The sequence below is a fragment of the Taudactylus pleione genome, unplaced genomic scaffold (assembly GCF_031769625.1).
Source record: "Taudactylus pleione unplaced genomic scaffold, aTauple2 ptg000202l, whole genome shotgun sequence".
NCBI classification, from domain to species: domain Eukaryota; kingdom Metazoa; phylum Chordata; class Amphibia; order Anura; family Myobatrachidae; genus Taudactylus; species Taudactylus pleione.
The window spans coordinates 10,364,293-10,384,023 of NW_028284604.1; the positions used below are offsets into that span (position 1 = coordinate 10,364,293).

At 42.2% G+C, this 19,731-nt stretch overlaps 1 protein-coding gene across 2 annotated transcripts in view; it reads right to left on the bottom strand.

Annotated features, from left to right (window-relative positions):
• The window catches only part of TRIM36 (tripartite motif containing 36), a 58,355-nt gene extending 39,202 nt beyond the window's left edge, over nucleotides 1-19,153 (bottom strand). The window contains exons 1-3 of one of the 2 annotated variants that reach the window (XM_088477725.1): nucleotides 18,789-19,153; nucleotides 5,349-5,583; nucleotides 3,410-3,445 (exon numbers count right to left, since the gene is read on the bottom strand). In XM_088477725.1, the coding sequence (XP_088333851.1) occupies nucleotides 3,410-3,445; nucleotides 5,349-5,583; nucleotides 18,789-18,827 (310 nt within the window). In that variant the 5' untranslated portion in view covers nucleotides 18,828-19,153. The remainder of the gene's footprint in view (nucleotides 1-3,409; nucleotides 3,446-5,348; nucleotides 5,584-18,788) is intronic. The other variant, XM_088477726.1, reaches the window with a different exon arrangement.
• Nucleotides 19,154-19,731: the final 578 nt, after the last annotated feature.

Consider the following 19,731-nt stretch of genomic DNA (forward strand, 5'->3'; position numbering starts at 1 on the left):
GAGACACACGGAAATAAAGACACCAATCCTTGCAACATAAGCCGCACACATTTTCATTCTGTTGGAAGTGACTCCGAAATAGCATGAATGATGGTACACAAAAAGGTATGCAAAAGCACAATGGAATGTTCAAAATGATTGCATAAACAATGTTACTCTCCATGAAGGAGAACATATGATCAAAAAGAAATTAAGATTCATGGTCTTTAGCTATTTTCACAATATAATAAGCACGAATGCATCACCTACTGTACAATAAAGGTTATTAGAAGTCACAGAAGAGACCCATGAAACCCAAAGAGGCATAATAAACTTTATACTTCGTTAATAGTAGCTATGGCAGTGGTTCCCAAACTGGGTGCCGTGGATCCTGGGGTACCTCAGGGCACTTGTAAGGGGTGCCTCGGCTTGGTGGGCCAGAAAAACAAAAATATTTTTAGTCAGTGTGATTGCCAGCAGCCAGCACTGGTTTTGCTCATCCAAAAAATATGTGGACAAAAAAAAACGGAGCCCTGTCAGCCAGCATGTGACTGAAGGGTGACAGATAAGCACAATTTACTTCATTTAAGTTTTGCTGAAATTCTCAATAAGGAACTTCTGCCCCAGGGGTGCAGTGAAAAAAAAATGCTGACACTCTAGGTTGCAGGGATTCGAAAAAGTTTGGGAACTACTGAGTTATGGCAAAGAAAATAACTCTTCGTATTTTAACAACTACTATATTATTATTATTATTATTATTATGTACCCTTTTCAAGGTGTGAATTTACTATTTGATGGCAATAAGAAAGATTCTAACTGCTACTCTTGTCTCACCGCCGAGGCATCGGAGTGATACCCAGCATCTCAGCATATGCTGGCAGTGGTCTTGGAGTCTTCTGTGCATTCGCAACCCAGCATGTGCATGCACTGTAAACTTAGTGGAACTGGAAGCCCAAGTTCAGACTTCTCTATCTTAAAGAATAAATGAATAAGTTTAAATTAAATACAAATAGTCAATTTGTGATTTATTAACTCCTTATTTTAAATAACTCCTTTCATCTGGGATCACAATCCTGATATAGCAACAGTAAATATCAGGATTGTGGCGGTATTTTTTTAAAACCTACTTCATGGGAAATCACCAGTCGGCAAAGGCTGTTTTAAAAGAGATATGCATGTCCATAAATAGGCAGCTTAATGGTAGAAAGGAAAGCTGCCAGCCAATCACGCAGCTATGACGAGAGAGACAAAACTACTTGTAACAGGTTAAAGCAGGAGGAAAAGTTGGGTGTTCTTGTAGTCAGTAAAAAGGCTATATGCCCACACCAAAAGCATTCTATTTCTATTTTCTAATTTTATTTTTTTGAGCATCGTTGTTTATTGTATATGGAGCGAAATGTGAAAAAAAAAAAAAAGGTTCAAAACAATACAAAAAAAAGGAAGGACTTGCTAAAAAAAAATTATTTTTAGTTTTGGATATGTTAAAAACTCACATAAAAAAAAAGCATAATATAAAGTGAATGAAGGAGACAAGCTGACCGTACATAAACATTAGTACATTATTTATGTCCTGATTATGGAAGGGGGATGCTCATTACATGGCAGCCAGTTTTATAAATCCCCTCCAATCCCACTGAGCCTACCCTATGTCAATTCGGGTTGGGTACAGGATTCCTGCACTCGGGATCCCGGCGGTCAGAATCTCAACAGGGTTAAGATATTGACAGCTATTGGCAAGTATCTTAACCCTTCCCCTAAACCTAATCCTCCCCCACTAGTGTCTAACCCTAACTTTCACCTCACTACTTACCGTTGGGATGCCGGCGTCAGGATTCTGACCGGTGTTGGGATTCTGGCGCCAGCATCCTGCATGCCGGGATATAAACAACATCCCGTCAATTCAAAACTTTGGCGTATAAAGTCATGCTTCTGCTGTTCTTTGATGCGCACGGTAGGATCCTAGAGCACTGGGTCCCACATGGACAGACAATTAATGGTGACTACTATGCAAACGTCCTGAATACCCATTTGCGTGGAGCCATGAGGAAGAAAAGACCACATTTGCTGAAGAAACAGTGTTGTTTGCTACAAGACAATGCCCAACCACGTGTTGCTGCTGTAGAAGTGGCAGCACTAACTGAAATTAATGGAACAGCACTTGAACACCCTCCATATAACCCGAACTTAACACCCTGTGATTTCTGGGCATTACCAACCCGGACAAAACAACTGCGAGAAAAGAAGTTCTCAACACATGAGAAAGTGAAAAATGCCACAGCTGCAACGCTAAGGGGTCAATCCTATCAGCCGCGATGATCTAGTCGCTGCGAGTCATCGCTGCAGTGGCCGCACTCTACGGCAGCATGGATTTGCCTAATATTGCTCGCAGTCCCAAAACAAAATTATGCGAATCCAGGCTCGGGTAGTGAAGGTTGCGAGAAGCGGTGCCATTGCCAGCGTTTAAACAGCACATCGCAACTAAAAGGATTTATCCCTAAAAGTGATGTCATAAAACAGTCTACTACAGGTCTTTAAATCATTGTTGAAACGCTGCAAAAAAATTTATTGAATGTGAAGGACGCTACTTTGAAAAAGAAAAAAGGTTTAGCTCCTGCGGAGTCATCGGATTCTGAATAAAAAAAAAAAACATTACTTTTCAATCATCCCTCGTATAAGATGAAAAGGCATATGGATCACGCATGCAAGGGGTATATTTACTAAAGTGAGAGTTTTTAGAAGTGGAGATGTTGCCCATAGCAACCAGATTCTACTTAATATTTAACTAACACCTTCTAGAAGAGAATAGCTAGAATCTGATTGGTTGCTATCGGCAACAACTCCACTTCTAAAAACTCACACCTTAGTAAATATACTCCTAAGAATTCACTTACATCTGAATGATGGTCATCAGAGTGTTGCTCATGACATGAACTCATCAATTAGTTTAATTCCTTTTTAATGACCCCTTAGGTCTTTCATTCTCTCTCATTCACAGCTTACCAAACATCAATGTGGTATGTTAGATAATCTGGCATTAAACATTCACCTTAAGTGACCAAAAAGAGCAGCATTTTACACAATGCTAATGAGCACTTACGGCAGGTAGCACTCCGGTGACTCCAATATAAACAAAGCCGGAAAGTGTTGTGTCTTGATCACACAGCAATATCTATTCAACTAAGCGAAATTACACTTACCAACTTTAATGGCAGACTTACCTTATACAATTTGCCTACAAAGCATATTCAAAAAGTTAAATCAAAAAGAGAAAAAATATCTATATTCATATTACGATTGGGTACCAAAACTCAAAGAAGTTTTACTTCTCCAACAGAATGAAACCTAGAACACAGGCAGCAGAAAGTAGGAATAAAGGCAACGCACATAAAAGCACACAGGCTATAAAATCTAGAGATGGAGAATAAGTCACCTCTACTTCTCAGTAGAAGAGAGCTCCAATGTGAGGCTGCAAAACATTAACATTTACAAATTAAGACATATCAGATTACAGTGATTGCATTAGAGGGGTAGTAAATACACAGAACGTTCAAGAAAAAGCTTAAGTGTGTTAGAAGTAAAAATATATATATATAAAAAAACAAAATGTTGTTCATAAAAGAACTACAAAATTACTGAAGCAGAAATAAAACAATTATTAATAATTTTATCTCAAGTTTCTCTGCAATAAGATAATTACATGAATGTTATAGGAAACAGAGAATCACTAGGTCCAGAAAGAATTCCAGACTTCATTAGTCGCCATAGTTCTCTCCAACACAATGCTAAAATTACTATTCTCCCTAAATAGGAGTGTTAGGGACCAGCCTGATGGAGGTCAACTGGATGCGGTGGGCAGGACCATAATTATGGGCACATTTATGCTAAGAACCTCTGGTGCAATTTAGCAGAAATATTATTAGGTTTAGCATTGTTAGGGTGTGCACTCGCATTTTATCCTCCCTAAATAGGATGAAAAATTGTCGTTCTCTACATAAGTTAATAAATATTATTCAGGATATTATTATTATTATTATTATTATTATTATTATTATTAAAGTAGACAATTCAGCTCCCAGCTTGTGTGGTAACATTTCTAAGTGGATCTCCTGCCTCTCAGATACAAAGCGCGTGATAATGAAACATAAATCTATGGGATCAATTCAATTACGTGCAAAAGGTGGACAGTTGCTGTTGTAACGGCACCACAACTCTCCCCCTTTGCAGCCCAATCTCACCCCAAACTCTTAAGCTGGCCACACACCTAAAGATTATCTGTCCAACCAGCCAACTAGTTGATTGGTTGGAATGAAAATCTGGTAAGGAATACAATTTGCTCCCAAACGCTGGAAAATGGACAAAAACTGTTGTTTGAACAAATAGTGTAGATCAAACATTTAACAAACGTGTCTGAACGACCATTTTCATCTGTTTTCTGGCATTTAGGAGCAAATTGCTGATCATCAGTTACTCCCATACGTTACCAGATTTTCATTCCAACCAATCAACAAGTTGGCTGGTTGGATGCAAGTTGGTCTAGTGTGTGGCCAGCTTAAGATCTTTGTATGCAGCCCTTTGGGGCTGCAAACAAAAATCTGCAAGTCCAGAGGTACCATAAGTGCAGCACATAGCCACACTTACACGTAGCTGTGATTTATTTACAGCAAACTTGATAGACCCCTTCAAAGTTGAAGACTAGCCCATGGACTTGCACAGTTGTTATAATGTAAGGGTTGCATTGCATTGCATTTGGATAAAAGGACCCTGACGTCATCATTCACTATCCACGTGGATATTTATTGGGAATAGTAACCTTTGGCGAGCGAAGTGGAGTGAGCCACCGTGTCCGAAACATGGAGAGTAAAGCGAGCAAGCGAGGGTACAAGTTTCTACTGTTGGTGGCCAGATACTACAGCTTTCAGGGCATGGAACAACACTTCCGTCAACTAGGATCAACCAATATGTAAGGCTGGGAGCTGAGCCATGTGGTGTCACTACAACACACACTTAGCTTTGGAATTTACAAAAAAAAAAAAAAACATTTAAATAATTATGATGTAACTGTTCAATTGTTTGGACACCACATTTAAGAGCGAGGGACATATTTAGAAACATGAAGGCCACAGCATACAAGAGAAATTATATACACATACATTAAAGTGTTAGTACATCATGATGTTTTTATAAATATAACAGCAGCATCCTGTGCAAAAAAAAATTAGATATTTTTCAGGTTTTAGTAAGATCTTTAGAAAGACAAAAGCTAGCAGTGATGCATTCCCCATATGCTGCTGTGGAAATGTTCTATAAAAAAATTCCTATTATAAACAAATACAAGTTTTCCATATGTGAAAAGACACCACATCACCCACCTGATCTGAGAAGTCGGTCAATTCTTTCAACACTAGGTGAGTGGATTCGACTGCGGGGGCTTCCAGGTGTGGAGGTTTCAGAACTTGCATCAGTTGAGTCCTCCAGAGTCATAAAGAGAAGCTCCTTCACACACTTGTGGCAAATGCTATGCTGGCATGGTAAGATGAGTGGGTGTGTGTACAGCTCCTTGCAGGAAGGACATATAAGCTCCCGCTCAATGTTTTTAATTACAACCTGAGAACAAGAACAGAAGAGAAAAAAAAAAAAAAAAGACACAATAAGGCAGGTAGCAAAGCAAACATAAGCACATCATTACAAGACAGGAAACCTTCAATATTTTACAGAATTCTCCTAGTGCTTATTTCATTATGGTCCAGGTAGTCTAGGGTTAGCTGCAAGACAGATGCTGGGTGCACACTACGCAATGTCTTTTGTACGGGATGTAGTTATGAGCCGGTCTCAATCCCGACATCAAAATCCCAGCAAGGGATGTAACATAGGCGTCGTAATACCGACGCATATGTTAATCCCGATGTCAGACCACTCGTCCTCTCTGCCGGGTAAGTATACACTTGGAGGGGTTAGGTTTGGGGACCGTTGTGGGGGACTTGGGGTTAAGCAACACCCCCCCCCCCCCCGGGAAGGTTAGGCACCACCCCGGGAGGGTTAGGTTTAGGGTGCTGGGAGGGAGGAGGTTAGGGTTAGGCACCCGGAAGGAAGGAAGGAAGGAAGGGGGGGGGGGGGGGGGTTAGAGTACTTATCTCGAGGCTTCGGCTGCCGCTGTCGGCATTTGATCCGGCGGCTAAATAGCAGTCGGCATTACATACAGATTCCCTTTTGTACAGCCAGCAAACGACCTATCAAGTCCAATGCATCTGCAGGTGTGTACAGACGTCATTCACTCACACATCAGGTCAGCCCTGCAGCACAGTCAAAGCCAATATATTGGTACATCTGCCATCGGTACTGGCCGCAGGGACCACCAACAACACAACTGGGCGGACAAATTTAAATGCCTGCCCAGTTGTAATACCTAGCCAGACATATTGAGCGGCCAGATGGCAAATCGGCCGTTCAGTCAGCGGGATGGCCAGTCGGCTAAGTGTGTAACCATCTTTACTCTTTGATAATTACAACTGAACTTAAAGTAATGATAGCATCATTACTTTTTTATTCATAAGACGTACCGCACAATTACATTCATTATTAGAGTTAAGGAAAAAAATCCAAGTAACATTTTGTGAGATCTTGTATCAGCATAAATGTAGGTAGGAGGTGACCTTTAACTTCATCCTGATGTTTGATCTTCTGGTATAACTTACACAAAATATCAGAGAGTCACAAGTCTAACACAGGAAAATCAGAATAAGGCACATGGCCCGCAGAAATTATATCATCATCACACGCTGAATTTCCCCTGAGGATATGACACTGATCTCAAATGACTTCCTCTATTACTTGGTTAGGAGTGCAGTTTCACATTTGTTAGTTTAGTATCATATTTTCCTACCAGCTGGTAACATAAAAGGAAATTCAAGATTGTGTGTCATCAGTAGATTTTGCATTTATTAAAACATTTAAAAACCTTGTAAGAGAGAATATTTGATATATATTCCATAGAGCTCCACTGAAAAGGACTGGATGGAGCGTCACACTCAGAAATGTGAGCCACAGTGCGGCATTCCGACTACAAGGAAGGAATAATCTGCTATAACATGGCAGAGGTCCCCATTCACTCTAGGGGGTAGGCAACATGCAACACTACACACAAACAGTGGGAAGGCATGCTGGCATGTATAGTACTTCAGAAGCTGGAGTGTCATAGCTTACCTACCCTTGGTCTACAACTAACTCTAATTGATCCTGGCAGATGCATTGCAGAAGATAATGTTAACTAAAGCTGGCCACACATCTAAAGATTATCTGTCCAACTTGCCAACTAGTTGTTTGGTTGGAATGAAAATCTGGTAAGGAATACAATCAGCAATTTGCTCCCAAACGCTGGAAAATGGACCAAAACTGTTGTTTGAACAAATAGTTTAGATCAAACATTTAACAAACTTGTCTGAACGACCATTTTCATCTGTTTTCTGGAAATTAGGAGCAAATTGCTCATCATCATTTACTCCCATACATTACCAGATTTTCATTCCAACCAATCAACAAGTTGGCTGGTTGGATGTAAGTTGGTCTAGTGTGTGGCCAGCTTTAGTGCACTAAACAGAAAGTTGTCCATAGCAGTTTCTAGCTAGCATTTATTAAAGTACATTATATAAATTGAGAGGTAGAAGCAAATTGGTTGCTGTGGGCAACTTCTCTACTTGTTATAAGGTTTGATACATCACACCCAGGGGTTAATGTATCAAGCAGTGAAAAGAGTGGAGAAGTTGTCCATAGCAACCAATCAGCTCCTACCTATTTTATATAATGTATTTGATAAATGCTTTCTCAAAGCAGATTGGTTGCTATGGACAACTTCTCCACTCTTGTCACTGCTTGATACATTAACCCCACCCAGTGTGATCAAGGCCCAGACTGATATATAAAATTTGGACATTAGGACAGAATAATGCATGACATATTGGGGTCAATCCAATTAAGTGCGAATTGTGAGGTGTGAGTTGCTACTTTCTCTTGGAATTCGCATAGTGAATTAATGTTGCAATCCAAATATGAATTTGCACTGAACCAGTGAGACTGAATTCTGAATCCGAGTGAATTCGCATCTTTCCATTCGCACCTACCTGAGGGTGAGAGATGGAAAGGAAAATCTTTATTTTAAAAGGTTAAAAAATGTCGGGACACTGCTGAACCCCTTGGACAGCCCACCTAATGACTAATTAGGCAATTGGAAGTTTTCAATTAGCATAATTAGTCCATTACATGTAATTTTTGGGGGTAAAAAAAAATTGTCCTCAAAAAACCCCAAAAAATCAACTTTTTCGTTAGTTTAGGCGCCCCAAATTTAATAATTTTTTTTTTTTTAAGGAATTTTTTCAAGGTGCACTCAAAGTACTCCAAAATCACCTTTTTTTCCTATTTTTGCATTTTTCGTTTGAGATTAAGTGGAAAAAAAAAAAATGAAATAAAAAAAGTTCTCATCATTTTCTTACATTGTAAAGAGAACCAAAAAAAAAAAAGCCACAAAACAGCCAATTGACACCATTTAAAAACTTACAGTACCTTCCTCCTAATGCCCACAAACAGCCTTCTATACGGTACGGCTAACAAAATTATCCATTTTGGGGGGTCAAGGATGGTCTCCCCTCTTTTTCATGCACTTCTCGTAAATCTCATTTGGCAGTAAATTCACACCTCTCCGCTAGGAATTTTTAATTGGATTGGAGAATTCTTGGAAGCACGCTTCGATGCGAAGTCTGCGAGTTTCAAAAAACAAACTCTCAATTCCCACCTAATTGGATTGACCCCATTGTGTGATAGTATAATGGCTATGATTAGCCAATGATACAATCCCTAGAAAGGTTAGAGACCTACAATTTGACTCAGGAGACATTGGATACAATTGTAAGTAAAAGGACAAAAATGGTATAATAAATAAAAACTAAAAAAAAAAACCACACACAATTTTACTCATAACCAAATAGTAATGCAGTTTTTTTTTTTTTTTTTTAGGCTTGTCCTACTGTTTTCTCAGTGCCACCTACTATTTCTCATCCCAGTTGCGGTTGTCACACCCAAAATGCAGGTGATTAGTTGCTTAGAGCGGCTTCTCCCATCTAAGGAGACAGTTAAGGTGCCCTAAAGCCGTACGCTATGCGATAAAGACACCCAAAAGACCAACTTTGAGTGGATTTCAGCTCATACTTCACGAGGCTGCAAGCAGAAATGCGCAATAAGTAATGGACGCCCAAAAGCAATTAAAAAGCCCCCTCACTCTAGACAGAAGCTGTGGGCGTGACAAAACCATTTCATTCCCCCAGAAAAGCGGACTTCTTGTATATTCCAAATGAAACTGGTTGGGATAGTGCATCGGCCTTTGGAACCTTCACTCATGTAATCCAACTCAACAACTTGTAAAAAAAGTCTGAAATCACTCTGCAAACAGTTTGAGAGAGTGGAAACTTGTGATCATGCATTTCAAATTATACCTCTTTTACACCAAAAACCCAGGTCCGACCTGGGTTTTCAGAGATAGTTCCAACCCAGGTCAGACCCCGTTTACACAGCACCATCGATCTGGGTTATTCCCAGATCAGCCCCGTTCACACTGAACCTGTGTCTGCCCTGCTAAACTTGTGAGGTCATAAAAAGTGGGATGTGACTGCTCCACAACCACCAATCAGCTAATTTTAGGCATGACCCAGGTCGGTTAACCCGGGTTGCACCGTTTACACAGGTCCGACCCTGGTAGCTACCTGGGTTGGATTGCCGGGTCATTTGACCCGGGTTATTTATCAGGGACCCTTTTACACTGAGCTGCGACCCAGGTAGACCCAGCAAAAACCAAGGTTTTTGCTCTGGTGTAAAGGGGGTATTAGACAGAAAAAATGAAAAAACAAACCTCTCCCAACCAAAATGGAGTCTGGCAAAATAGCTGTCTAGATATAGAAGCATATCAAAAACTCAGAACTACACGAGAAACTTTAGGGTCTGTGGTATTTGGGGCTCTTTCACACATCATGGTTTTAGCACATTTGTTTCCCTAACTCTGCCATTACAGTCCAGGTTTTCAGGATATCCATGCTTGAGCACAGGTGACTTAATTAGTACCTTAATTTGAGTTAACCATTTTAAAACATGACCGGCAGTGTTGGAGTTTGGGAAATTCTGCCTTCATACCTGAAAAACACATTTAAAATAGCAAGTATGAAGTTAATCCCCACCACTGTGTAGAACTACTTATGTTCTAATGCAGTTGATTGTATTGGTAAATGAAAAGCACATAAGAAGCATCCACGCCACACATCTCAAGGCCCCCATACTTCAGCAATTGATTGCAGCAATTCTGCAATTTGCAATCGATTGAAAAAAGGGAAAGATTTTTATACACAAGCGATTGTGGCAATTCTGCAGGCGACTTAAAAAGGAAAATTTGTATACACAATCAATTGCTGATATATTGGGACCTTTACTCACCCATGCCTTTACCTATAGTCCCTGTGCATGTGTGACACATTACAGAGAGGGCTATTTTGTAATTGTGCAAAATCTGATTAAGTAACTAGTACTCATCCTATTACAAACTACCAGAGAGTTAAGACTACGACAATGACAGATACATACACAACACTTGCCACAGCAGTCTAAATAAATTGTATTTGGTGGCTGCAGGATGGGAGATTGTCCCCTTCAATTACACAGATGGGCAAATCAGAGTGAATTACAATGCGTCTGAGTGAATTAGGAGAAAGCTCAAAACTGCAGTTAATCATTTGGAAGATTTTTATCTGTACACTTTGGATTTCTGTGGGAAGAGGAAGGAACACATGTTCCAGGGAGAGCTGCAGACATCTCTACAGACCATGTCTGCACGGATTTGGGAAGTCTATTAAAATAAAGTTAACATTGCTAATCAGATCTTGCCATTATGTTTGTAGAATTATGACTGTAGATTTTAGGCGCCACAGTGCTCTGCAGCACGGAGAGTGGGGAAGACGGGGGCATACAAGGTAGACCAAAAAAAAAAATGCAGATAGGAGAACAAAGGGCAGGGAAATAACATAGTATGTGTGAGATGGATAGACAGATTATTTCGATTATATATATATATATATATATATATCTCTCTCCATCCAACTCGACAAATGATATATCGCTAGTGCATTGGTGGGTGGGTACACCAAATATGTCTATGGACGACATAGTTCGTACACCAAAAGGTCTGTAAACTATGTCGTTCATAGACATGTTAGGTCGACCCTGCAGCACAGTCAATGCAGATATACAGTATCTGTATGTCTGGCTATGTGTCAAACAACCCGCCGATCACCCGTACACTGGGCGCAAGGACCATCGATACGGACATCACAACTGGGTGGGCACATTTAAATGCCCGCCCAATTGTGATATCAGGCCAGATATATCAAGCGGCCGATTGATAAGTGTGTATCACAGACCAATCGGCCGGCAAATTGGTCCTCAGTACCCAGCATTAGTAGTGGCATTCTTAAGGGGCCTATCCACTAGGCGAAAGTGAAAGACTGAACAACTTTACCCGTGCTGCTCCCCAACTTTGGAACTCTCTCCCTCTCAGACTCTGCACAATCCTTCAAACGGGCTCTCAAGACCCACTACTTCATCAATGCTTTCCAGCTCTCATACTAACTTGCTACTACATGCTCCTTCCTCCTTGTCCTCGCCATCTGTATCTTGCCCGTCTGTCTGCCCCTCCCCTTGAGAAAGTAAGCTCTTGCGAGCAGGGCCCTCTACCCTCTTGTGCTTCTCCTTACTTTATTTTCATCTACGCACTCACCACTAGGACACCTAACACTTGGTGCTTATGCTCTGTTGCTTAATTGGGTGTTATGGCCACCAATGTATATTATCCATGTCATTGTCCTTCATTGTATTAAATTTTACTGCAAGTCATTTTTCTGGTTATGTACCTTGGAAGGCGCTGCGGAACACTTGTGGCGCCATAAAAATAACAGATATTATTATTATTAATAATAACTACCGTTCAGACCTTCAGGTCGCCGAGGTGCGGTGTCCGCACTGAACGGCGTTCACAGAAAGTCATTCAGTGCAGGAGCCCGAACTATCTCTGAACATGCCAAACCTGACGATCGTTGTCAGGTTGACGGGCATGTTCAGTAGATAGTCGTAGACAGCAAGGACCCAGCGTGCACGCACATCGCTGGTCCTTGCCAGCTATCCATTACACGACTTTCTGTACGATGCAAAAACCTCCTGGTTTTGGTCAGATCATGCAAAAAGTTACGTAATGGATAGGCCCCTTAAGGTATAAGTGCTGGGCCCTGTCCTCTTTATGGTGTAACCATGCTTGCCTGATGAGTGGTGTAGGCGTATTTTTTTTCATTACACCTACCTCAAACACTGTTGGGTCAGACTCTGATCTCTAGTTGGTGTTTTTCTCCCCCAATATACCAGTATCCCAGCATATGCAGGCTTCAGCACAACCAAGTACATGTGGTGCAGATACAGTAAGCACAATTACAAGTGTTGAAATAAATAGGTGGCAGCCAATCTCATGAGGAACTTCTTTTCTTCACGTATTAGTGCAGTTTTTTTTATTTTCATTACTTCCCAACTCCAGAACAGACAATGATCTGCAGGGAGGACTGTTATTTTATCCGAAATGCCTGTACATTATTGACGTAGTCTCAGCCAGCATCATTCACATTGGGTACGTACTGGTTCTTTTCATCTAATCATCAGCTACATTAAAGCTGGGTACACACACTAGGCCGAAGGATCGACCATCCGGCCAATCCGCTATCCTGACTATTGGTAAGTGCATGAGACTTTGCCATCTTTTTGCGTATGTCACCCAAAAATCTGTCTTTATCGCAGTGCAATTAAGATGCACCAGGAGACTGTACTGATTAAATTAATAAGCGACACTTGTATATCTGTGTGTGACAGAGTCTGAAGCTGTACACGAAGTGTTAATTTGCAGCAGCCATGGCTTTTTCCCACCCCAAGTTGCAGTGTTCTTCGTATACAGATTCAGTTTGATGCTCTTCAGTGGAGTTCACGTCACTCTCTTTCCTCCCTATCTTCCCCTTCTGTGTCACGCATGTCTGTCTGCCCCTCCCCTTTAGTATGTAAGCTCTCACGAGCAGGGACCTCTTCCCTCATGTGCTGCTATTTACATTTTCTTCTACTCCTTACTCCCCATAACGGCACCTAACACGTGACTGCCAACTCCCTGCTGCTAATTGTGAGTGCTTTAATCGCTATTGCAGCAATGTATGTAAATCGTGTCCTTGTTCTGCACTGTAATGTACTGTAAGTTACTTGTTTCTTGTTCACTTACTAGTTTTATGTACTTTGTAAGGCACTGCGGAACACTTGTGGCGCCATATAAAGAATAATAATAAAACACAGAAATAAGTGTGGCATAACAAATTAATCAGTGCAGACTCCTGGTGCGTCTTAATTACATCGCAATGAGACAGACTTGTTTTCAAGCGAAAAAGGTGCTCGGTGTAAGCGGAGTTGCACAGGACCTGGTGGCTCACGCCGAATGGCATATTGAAGCTAGCGGGTAGATTTACTAAAGTACGGGTTTTAAGAAGTGGAGATGTTGCCCATAGCAACCAATCAGATTCTACTCGTCATTTATCTAGCACCTTCTAGAAGGTAATAGCTAAAATCCGATTGATTTCTATGGGCAACATCTCCACTTCTAAAAACCCGTATGTTAGTAAATATACCCCTAGGTGCATGAGGACGCATCTGTACCTATGTAACTTATTACATCGAGTGCTCAATTACCTTTCTAAACCAATCCAGCAGGTGGCGTAATAGTGAAAGATTTCCCTTATGTATTTATTTACTCAAATAAATTGGAAAAGGAGGAGACTTTTACACAAGCTCGATGCTTATATATGTACCACTATTAAAATTAATAAATAGTCAAATATCCTATAAATATGAGAAGTGGTGGTGTTCCCCAATGAGTTAATATAAATGTATATCGGTATGGGGAAAGAATGTCTTTCTATCTGGCCACAAATGCCTGCTTACTACATTATTCTAATGCCAGAAACTGGCTGTGTATACTACAAATCCCGGCCACTGTTCTTAGAGCCCCAGTCATCATTATTAATATCAGGATGTACAAAAGTCCCATGCTAGGTGCAAAATATCCATCTGAAACAGACGTCTCATTTGTCTGCACACTGCGAATGAGCGCCGAGGTCGGTGGACACTCCCTTGAGATGGATCAGTTTCATGCGATTGCATGTTCGCTGCACAGAAGCACCCAATTAACGCATAGTGTGGTCTGACAGATGGATCAATCTGCACGCACTAGTTAACTCTGTGTGCTCAAATCTGAATTTTTACATGGGCAGTCACAGATTAATTTGATGCATGCACAAGTAAACTGAAATTTGTGAGAATCGCCCACATTTGCAATTGCATCTGAAACAGCTCCTTAGGCTACAGCAATAATAGCGTGATCTATATAAGCAGGGGAGGCCACACCTTGCCAGGCAGCTGCTGCATGAACTAGTAAAGTCACGGAATGCAATATAACAGGGCAAAGATGTACAAGTAACAAACGTAACATTTCCATTGTATAAGTCACTTGTTGAACATCGGAGAGGTGGTTAAATACTAAAGGTGCATACACACACAACGATTTAGTTAATGAACGATTTTAGTAAATGATTTCTACCTTGAAAAAATTAACTAAAATCGTTTACTAAAGTTGTTCATTTAAATGTAATGAACGATTTTTGCATATTAACTTAATGAAAATCGTTGAGTTGACAAGTCTGACTGAACTAGAAACTACAAACGTGAACGCGCATGAACAATAATCGTTCATCGTTTGAGTCAGAAAGTGAATGAGTTTTTCAAACGATCATTAAACGATAATCGTTCAAAAAAATCGTTGTGTGTGTATGCACCTTTAGACATGACAATCTGGGCTGATTTACCTTTGAAAAAAATAAATAAATTTGATTACAGGTGACCTAATTAGTATCAACTTTTATTTATGAGGCACCACAAGGGTTTCCATAGCACCATACATAGGAGGTAGCATACAACAAAATACTAAAGTACATTGGAAAGTTAAATACATGTTTAAATTTGACCGAGAACCATAATCACATAATACAACCTTGCCAATTACACACAATAGGGACGAGAGGCCCTGTTTGTAAGATATTAGTTTCAAGGGGAAATATTGGCGGGCATAAGGGAGAGCGGAGCAGAGCTATGGTGTGCATAGGCTGAAGAGTTATGGGGTTATCTAGCCGCTATCACTACTCCCCGTCCTGGCAGGTTTGCGGTATCTGGGCTATTCAACAAGTTGAAAAACCTCGATTCTCCGATCCAGAACAGAACATTATTATTGAAGTCTACTAGTTTGGCATTTTTTACATGATGAATTTCCCCTATCCGCCGATAGATCGCCAATCATCTATGGCCGGTGTAGTAGATGTATGGGCCCCTTTTGGAGAGGGGCTAGCAGTACAATACACTCAAATATTGGGTGGTTCGGTGAAAGTCTCATTGAGCATGGAAGAGCCTCACAGAAAGGGAGATGGAGATCAGAAAGGAATAGAGAAAGCAGTCATGGTTTCGTCTTTTTAAAAAATTGCTGCTTTAAATCTAGCTGCTAAATGGCTAAACATCAGCACATGCCTAAACCCTTAGGCTATTACATTGGGCCACTGTCTCTTTGGAACTTCACTATAAGTAATGCTGGGTACACACTTGGCGATATATCACATATCAGGTTGGCACTGCAGCAGAGCTGATGCAGATATATCTGAAAGCTTTATTGGTGCATCTGCAGGTGTGTATGGGCGACCCGCCGACCCCCCCATACACGATGCAGGGAACGGACGACACAGACTTCTCAGTTGTGATGTCAGCCCAGATATATTGAGCGATCAATTGTTAAGTGTGTATAGCTTACCAATCAGCCTCTATGACGGAAGATCGGTCTGCTGGCCAATCAGTCGTGCTAGTGTGTACCCAGCCTCCACCAGTGAGGGTCTCCACTTCCGTAATTAAAGAGACAAGTCCTTCTGAATAGATAGGATTCAGCCTGAAATATTAGTCTTGCTTAAACAAAGGCTGCCTCCAGCTTTTGGAATAAGGCAAGTGTAATTCATATCGACATTACATTATTGGAACCCACAGATTTTCTTCAGTGAACAAACAAGCAAAAAGGTAACTCCCATTTAGTAAATCAAATACAAGGTAGTATGGTTGTACTTAAGTCCATGTCTTTCACTAAACATTAATTTCACACAAAATCCAGAATTTAAGAGGGGAATTAAATTGTTTTTTTGGGCACCTTAATTAACAAGCGCCTGACGGAGGAATGAAACTGTTGCTCCGTTCAGGTGCGAGAGCCGCTGGCATCGACATTTCTGCTTGCAACTTCCTGATTATCGCCACCCAAAAAAACTGAAATCGCCCACTAAGGGGGGGAATTCAATTCAGTGCGATGTTGAATAGTGACTGGAGGGAGCTGCCGAGGCTATTCAATACACCGCGCTGTTTGGGCGTGCTAAGGATTTCTTCTCACACCCCCCTGGGGATGCAAGGAGAAATCCGAACAAAGTGCAGGTCACGCTAGCTTTTTTTCTGCATAGTGCGGCGCTAACTGCCACGTGCCCGGCACTTTGATCAGAGAATGACGATTACCGCGCCTTAACACCCTTGTTAAAGCGCGAGAACCGGCATTCTCCGACCACACAGCCCACTGATTTGAATTGCCCCCTAAATGTCAGTGTGCCAACTGCCACAGAGATTAATCTAAAAATTCAATTAAGTTAAACCAATACATTTATTCAATGAATAGAAACCCATTTGTAATACAGACATACATACCTCCCAAATGTCCTGATTTTAGAGGTACAGTCCCTATTTGAGGGCTCTGTCCACCATCAGGTTTGGGACTAAATTGTCACCAGCACTGGCTACTTTAGGAGGTGTGGCCCTTCATTGCTGATCTGCATGCCAGAACAGTGAACGGGTGACATGCACCTGCCACTTGTGCATACAGCATATAGAGCATATTAGCAGACAAGACTAGACAGTGATAAGAGGCAGCCCAGTGATTTTCAGCGCTAAGGTTGCCCACATGTCCGCACCCAGCTTCCATTGTGTAGCCACACCACTAGTCGGCTCAACAGCAATGTTGGGAGGTATGGACATATTAAGCAAGTATATTACAAGTTAAGACAAATATATATGACAAAGCAAATAGGGGCTGGGGGCCGCAAGTGAAGGCTCAGTGGGACGCATGCAGACATGGGCCGCCTGTTGCCCATTACTGCTGTAGCGTATACAGATGTGTCCTGCTACAACTTTGTGCATGCGTGGCAAAATGCACCGCGCAAGGTTGCACCTGCGACCAGATATGTGCACTGCATTCGCACCCGCGACTCCATAGGATTGCATGGTGCGATCGCAGTGCATGCACAGACACACAACTATAACCAGCTCCCCCAAGTCCACAGTTTAGAAACTCTGCCCAAGTGGCAAAGTAGCTGGCAGAAAACCTGCAATGCACTAATGCCACTGGTTAAAAAGGGTCATCATTTCACTCTATTCTACTTATAAATAGACTGAAAATAAAAGCACCATTACATATCTGCAAAAGTGACAGATCACTAAACACTTCATAAACTTTACTAAAGACTTAGAACGACTTCCTGTAAAACAAAGACTCAGAACACCAAACAAGCAGAAAGGCGTAGACTGGAAGTGAATTTGCTTTGTCACTTTTAGTACATCGATATATAAATTACTGCGGAGATGCTGCTACCAACTGGAGCCGCCCCTGCTATGCTGCAGCCTACAGTGATGATGCAAAACATCAATTCGAAAGACAAATGATTTAATGTTGAAACCATCAAACACTTTTGCACTGGTGTGGCTGAAGAATCCATTCTTCAAACCACAGTGAAAAGCCAAAATGATATATAAAAATTAGCGAGATAAGTTGTATAGTATGTTATACAAGATACAGGGCAACTATTTGTGCAACTTATTGTCTAAAACAAATATATAGGGTTCCTCCCACCACCCAGGCAGGGTACTTGGCTTCTAAATAAATTGCCCCTAGCATGTGTCTTAATCGAAATGCAGTACAGGATTTAGATTACAAGTGTCACTGGAGCAGGTACTGATATGAATAGACATGTATTTATATTATAAGGCATAGCATAATAATATATAGGCACAATATAATAGATAATAATGAATATTGCATTATCAAGAAGACTTTCAAAATTTGGTGAATGGGAAAAGAGCAAGACAGCTATTCCCACTATGGTCTGTAATACAAAACGCAAAATGGACTTTCAAATATTTAAACGTGTTACATATGCAGGTCCCTATGTGGTGTGGCCCTATGAGCTGGGGCCCGAGCTCCCCTAGTGTGTAGCACATGCAGGACACCCGGGCAGTAGACACTGGAGCTGCTGCAGTATCACACATGATACAGAGTGACCTGTGGCTGCCGGGAGAGGCCGGAGAGCAGCACACATCATGTGCTCAAGGCAACACACATGTATGCAGGGAGCATGTTACACACCAGGGCACTATACATCACATGTATGCAGGGAGCATGTTACACACCAGGGCACTATACATCACATGTATGCAGGGAGCATGTTACACACCAGGGCACTATACATCACATGATCGGCCCCTGACAAGTTACAGACTCACAAACACACGTCCCACACCACCATAGATCACAGGCTCTGCAGAGTTACAGACATGTGTCACACGAAGCACCCGCACAGGTCACTTACTCGGTTATCCCCGGACTCCGGGAGCGGCTGCACCTCCATCTCTGAGTACTGGTGAGAGGAGCGGTCCCCAGAGATGATGGTCCCCGGAGGGCACCCACGCCCTGACAGCAGCTCCTGCTCAACCGTCCAGTAGCAACTAACTGATTCCTCAACAGGCGGGTGTCTCCGATACTACGTAATAATCGCAGGGACAATAGCCCAGTGTTCCGTCACCAACTCCCTGTCCGGCGCCGCCGCGTCTCATCCCCCGGCACCACTCACTGCAATGCTGGGCTCTCACACTGTCTGTGCCGCAGCTCGTATAGTATTATCCCACAGCTCAGCCAGCTGCTGCTCCGCTCTGGGACTCTCTCTCATTACCATTGTGGGCGTGGCCAACCCTGGCGTGGGGTGGGGATGGGAGTATGTCTATTGGCAGATCACTGCCTAGCGGGGGCGTTTTCCAGCGCCTCATGGCGGGGGCGCGGCCTCGGCACACACTCCCCCTGCCTGACTGGACATGGACACAGGACCGCGACGCACGGGGGATGCTAGAGATCTCTCTCTCTCTCTCGCGCCGCAACGGCCGCTTCCCCCCTGGCAGGGCCCGAGGCGGCACCCACTGCTGTTACCGGCGATAGAGGGGGATGGGGGTCTCCATGGAGACCAGGACCGCACTTCATAATGCCAGCTCAGTCCAGCCATGCTGCATCCTGTAATGGGTGTGGTGTATGTAGCAGCCCGCCCTAACCTGTGGCTGCCCACCTGTAGCGATGCTCATGCTGCATGTCCCACACTCTCAGTCACCGCATGTACACTGGCAGATGCTTTCCCGTCCGTAACTATCTCAGCTGTACCATGTGCTTCCTACGGTGATTTCCTCCCATGCTATGCTGGTACCTGTAGTTCTTCTGCAGTGGTTGCTTCCATGTGCTGCAGAACAAGCTGTAGCTTAGGGACACCA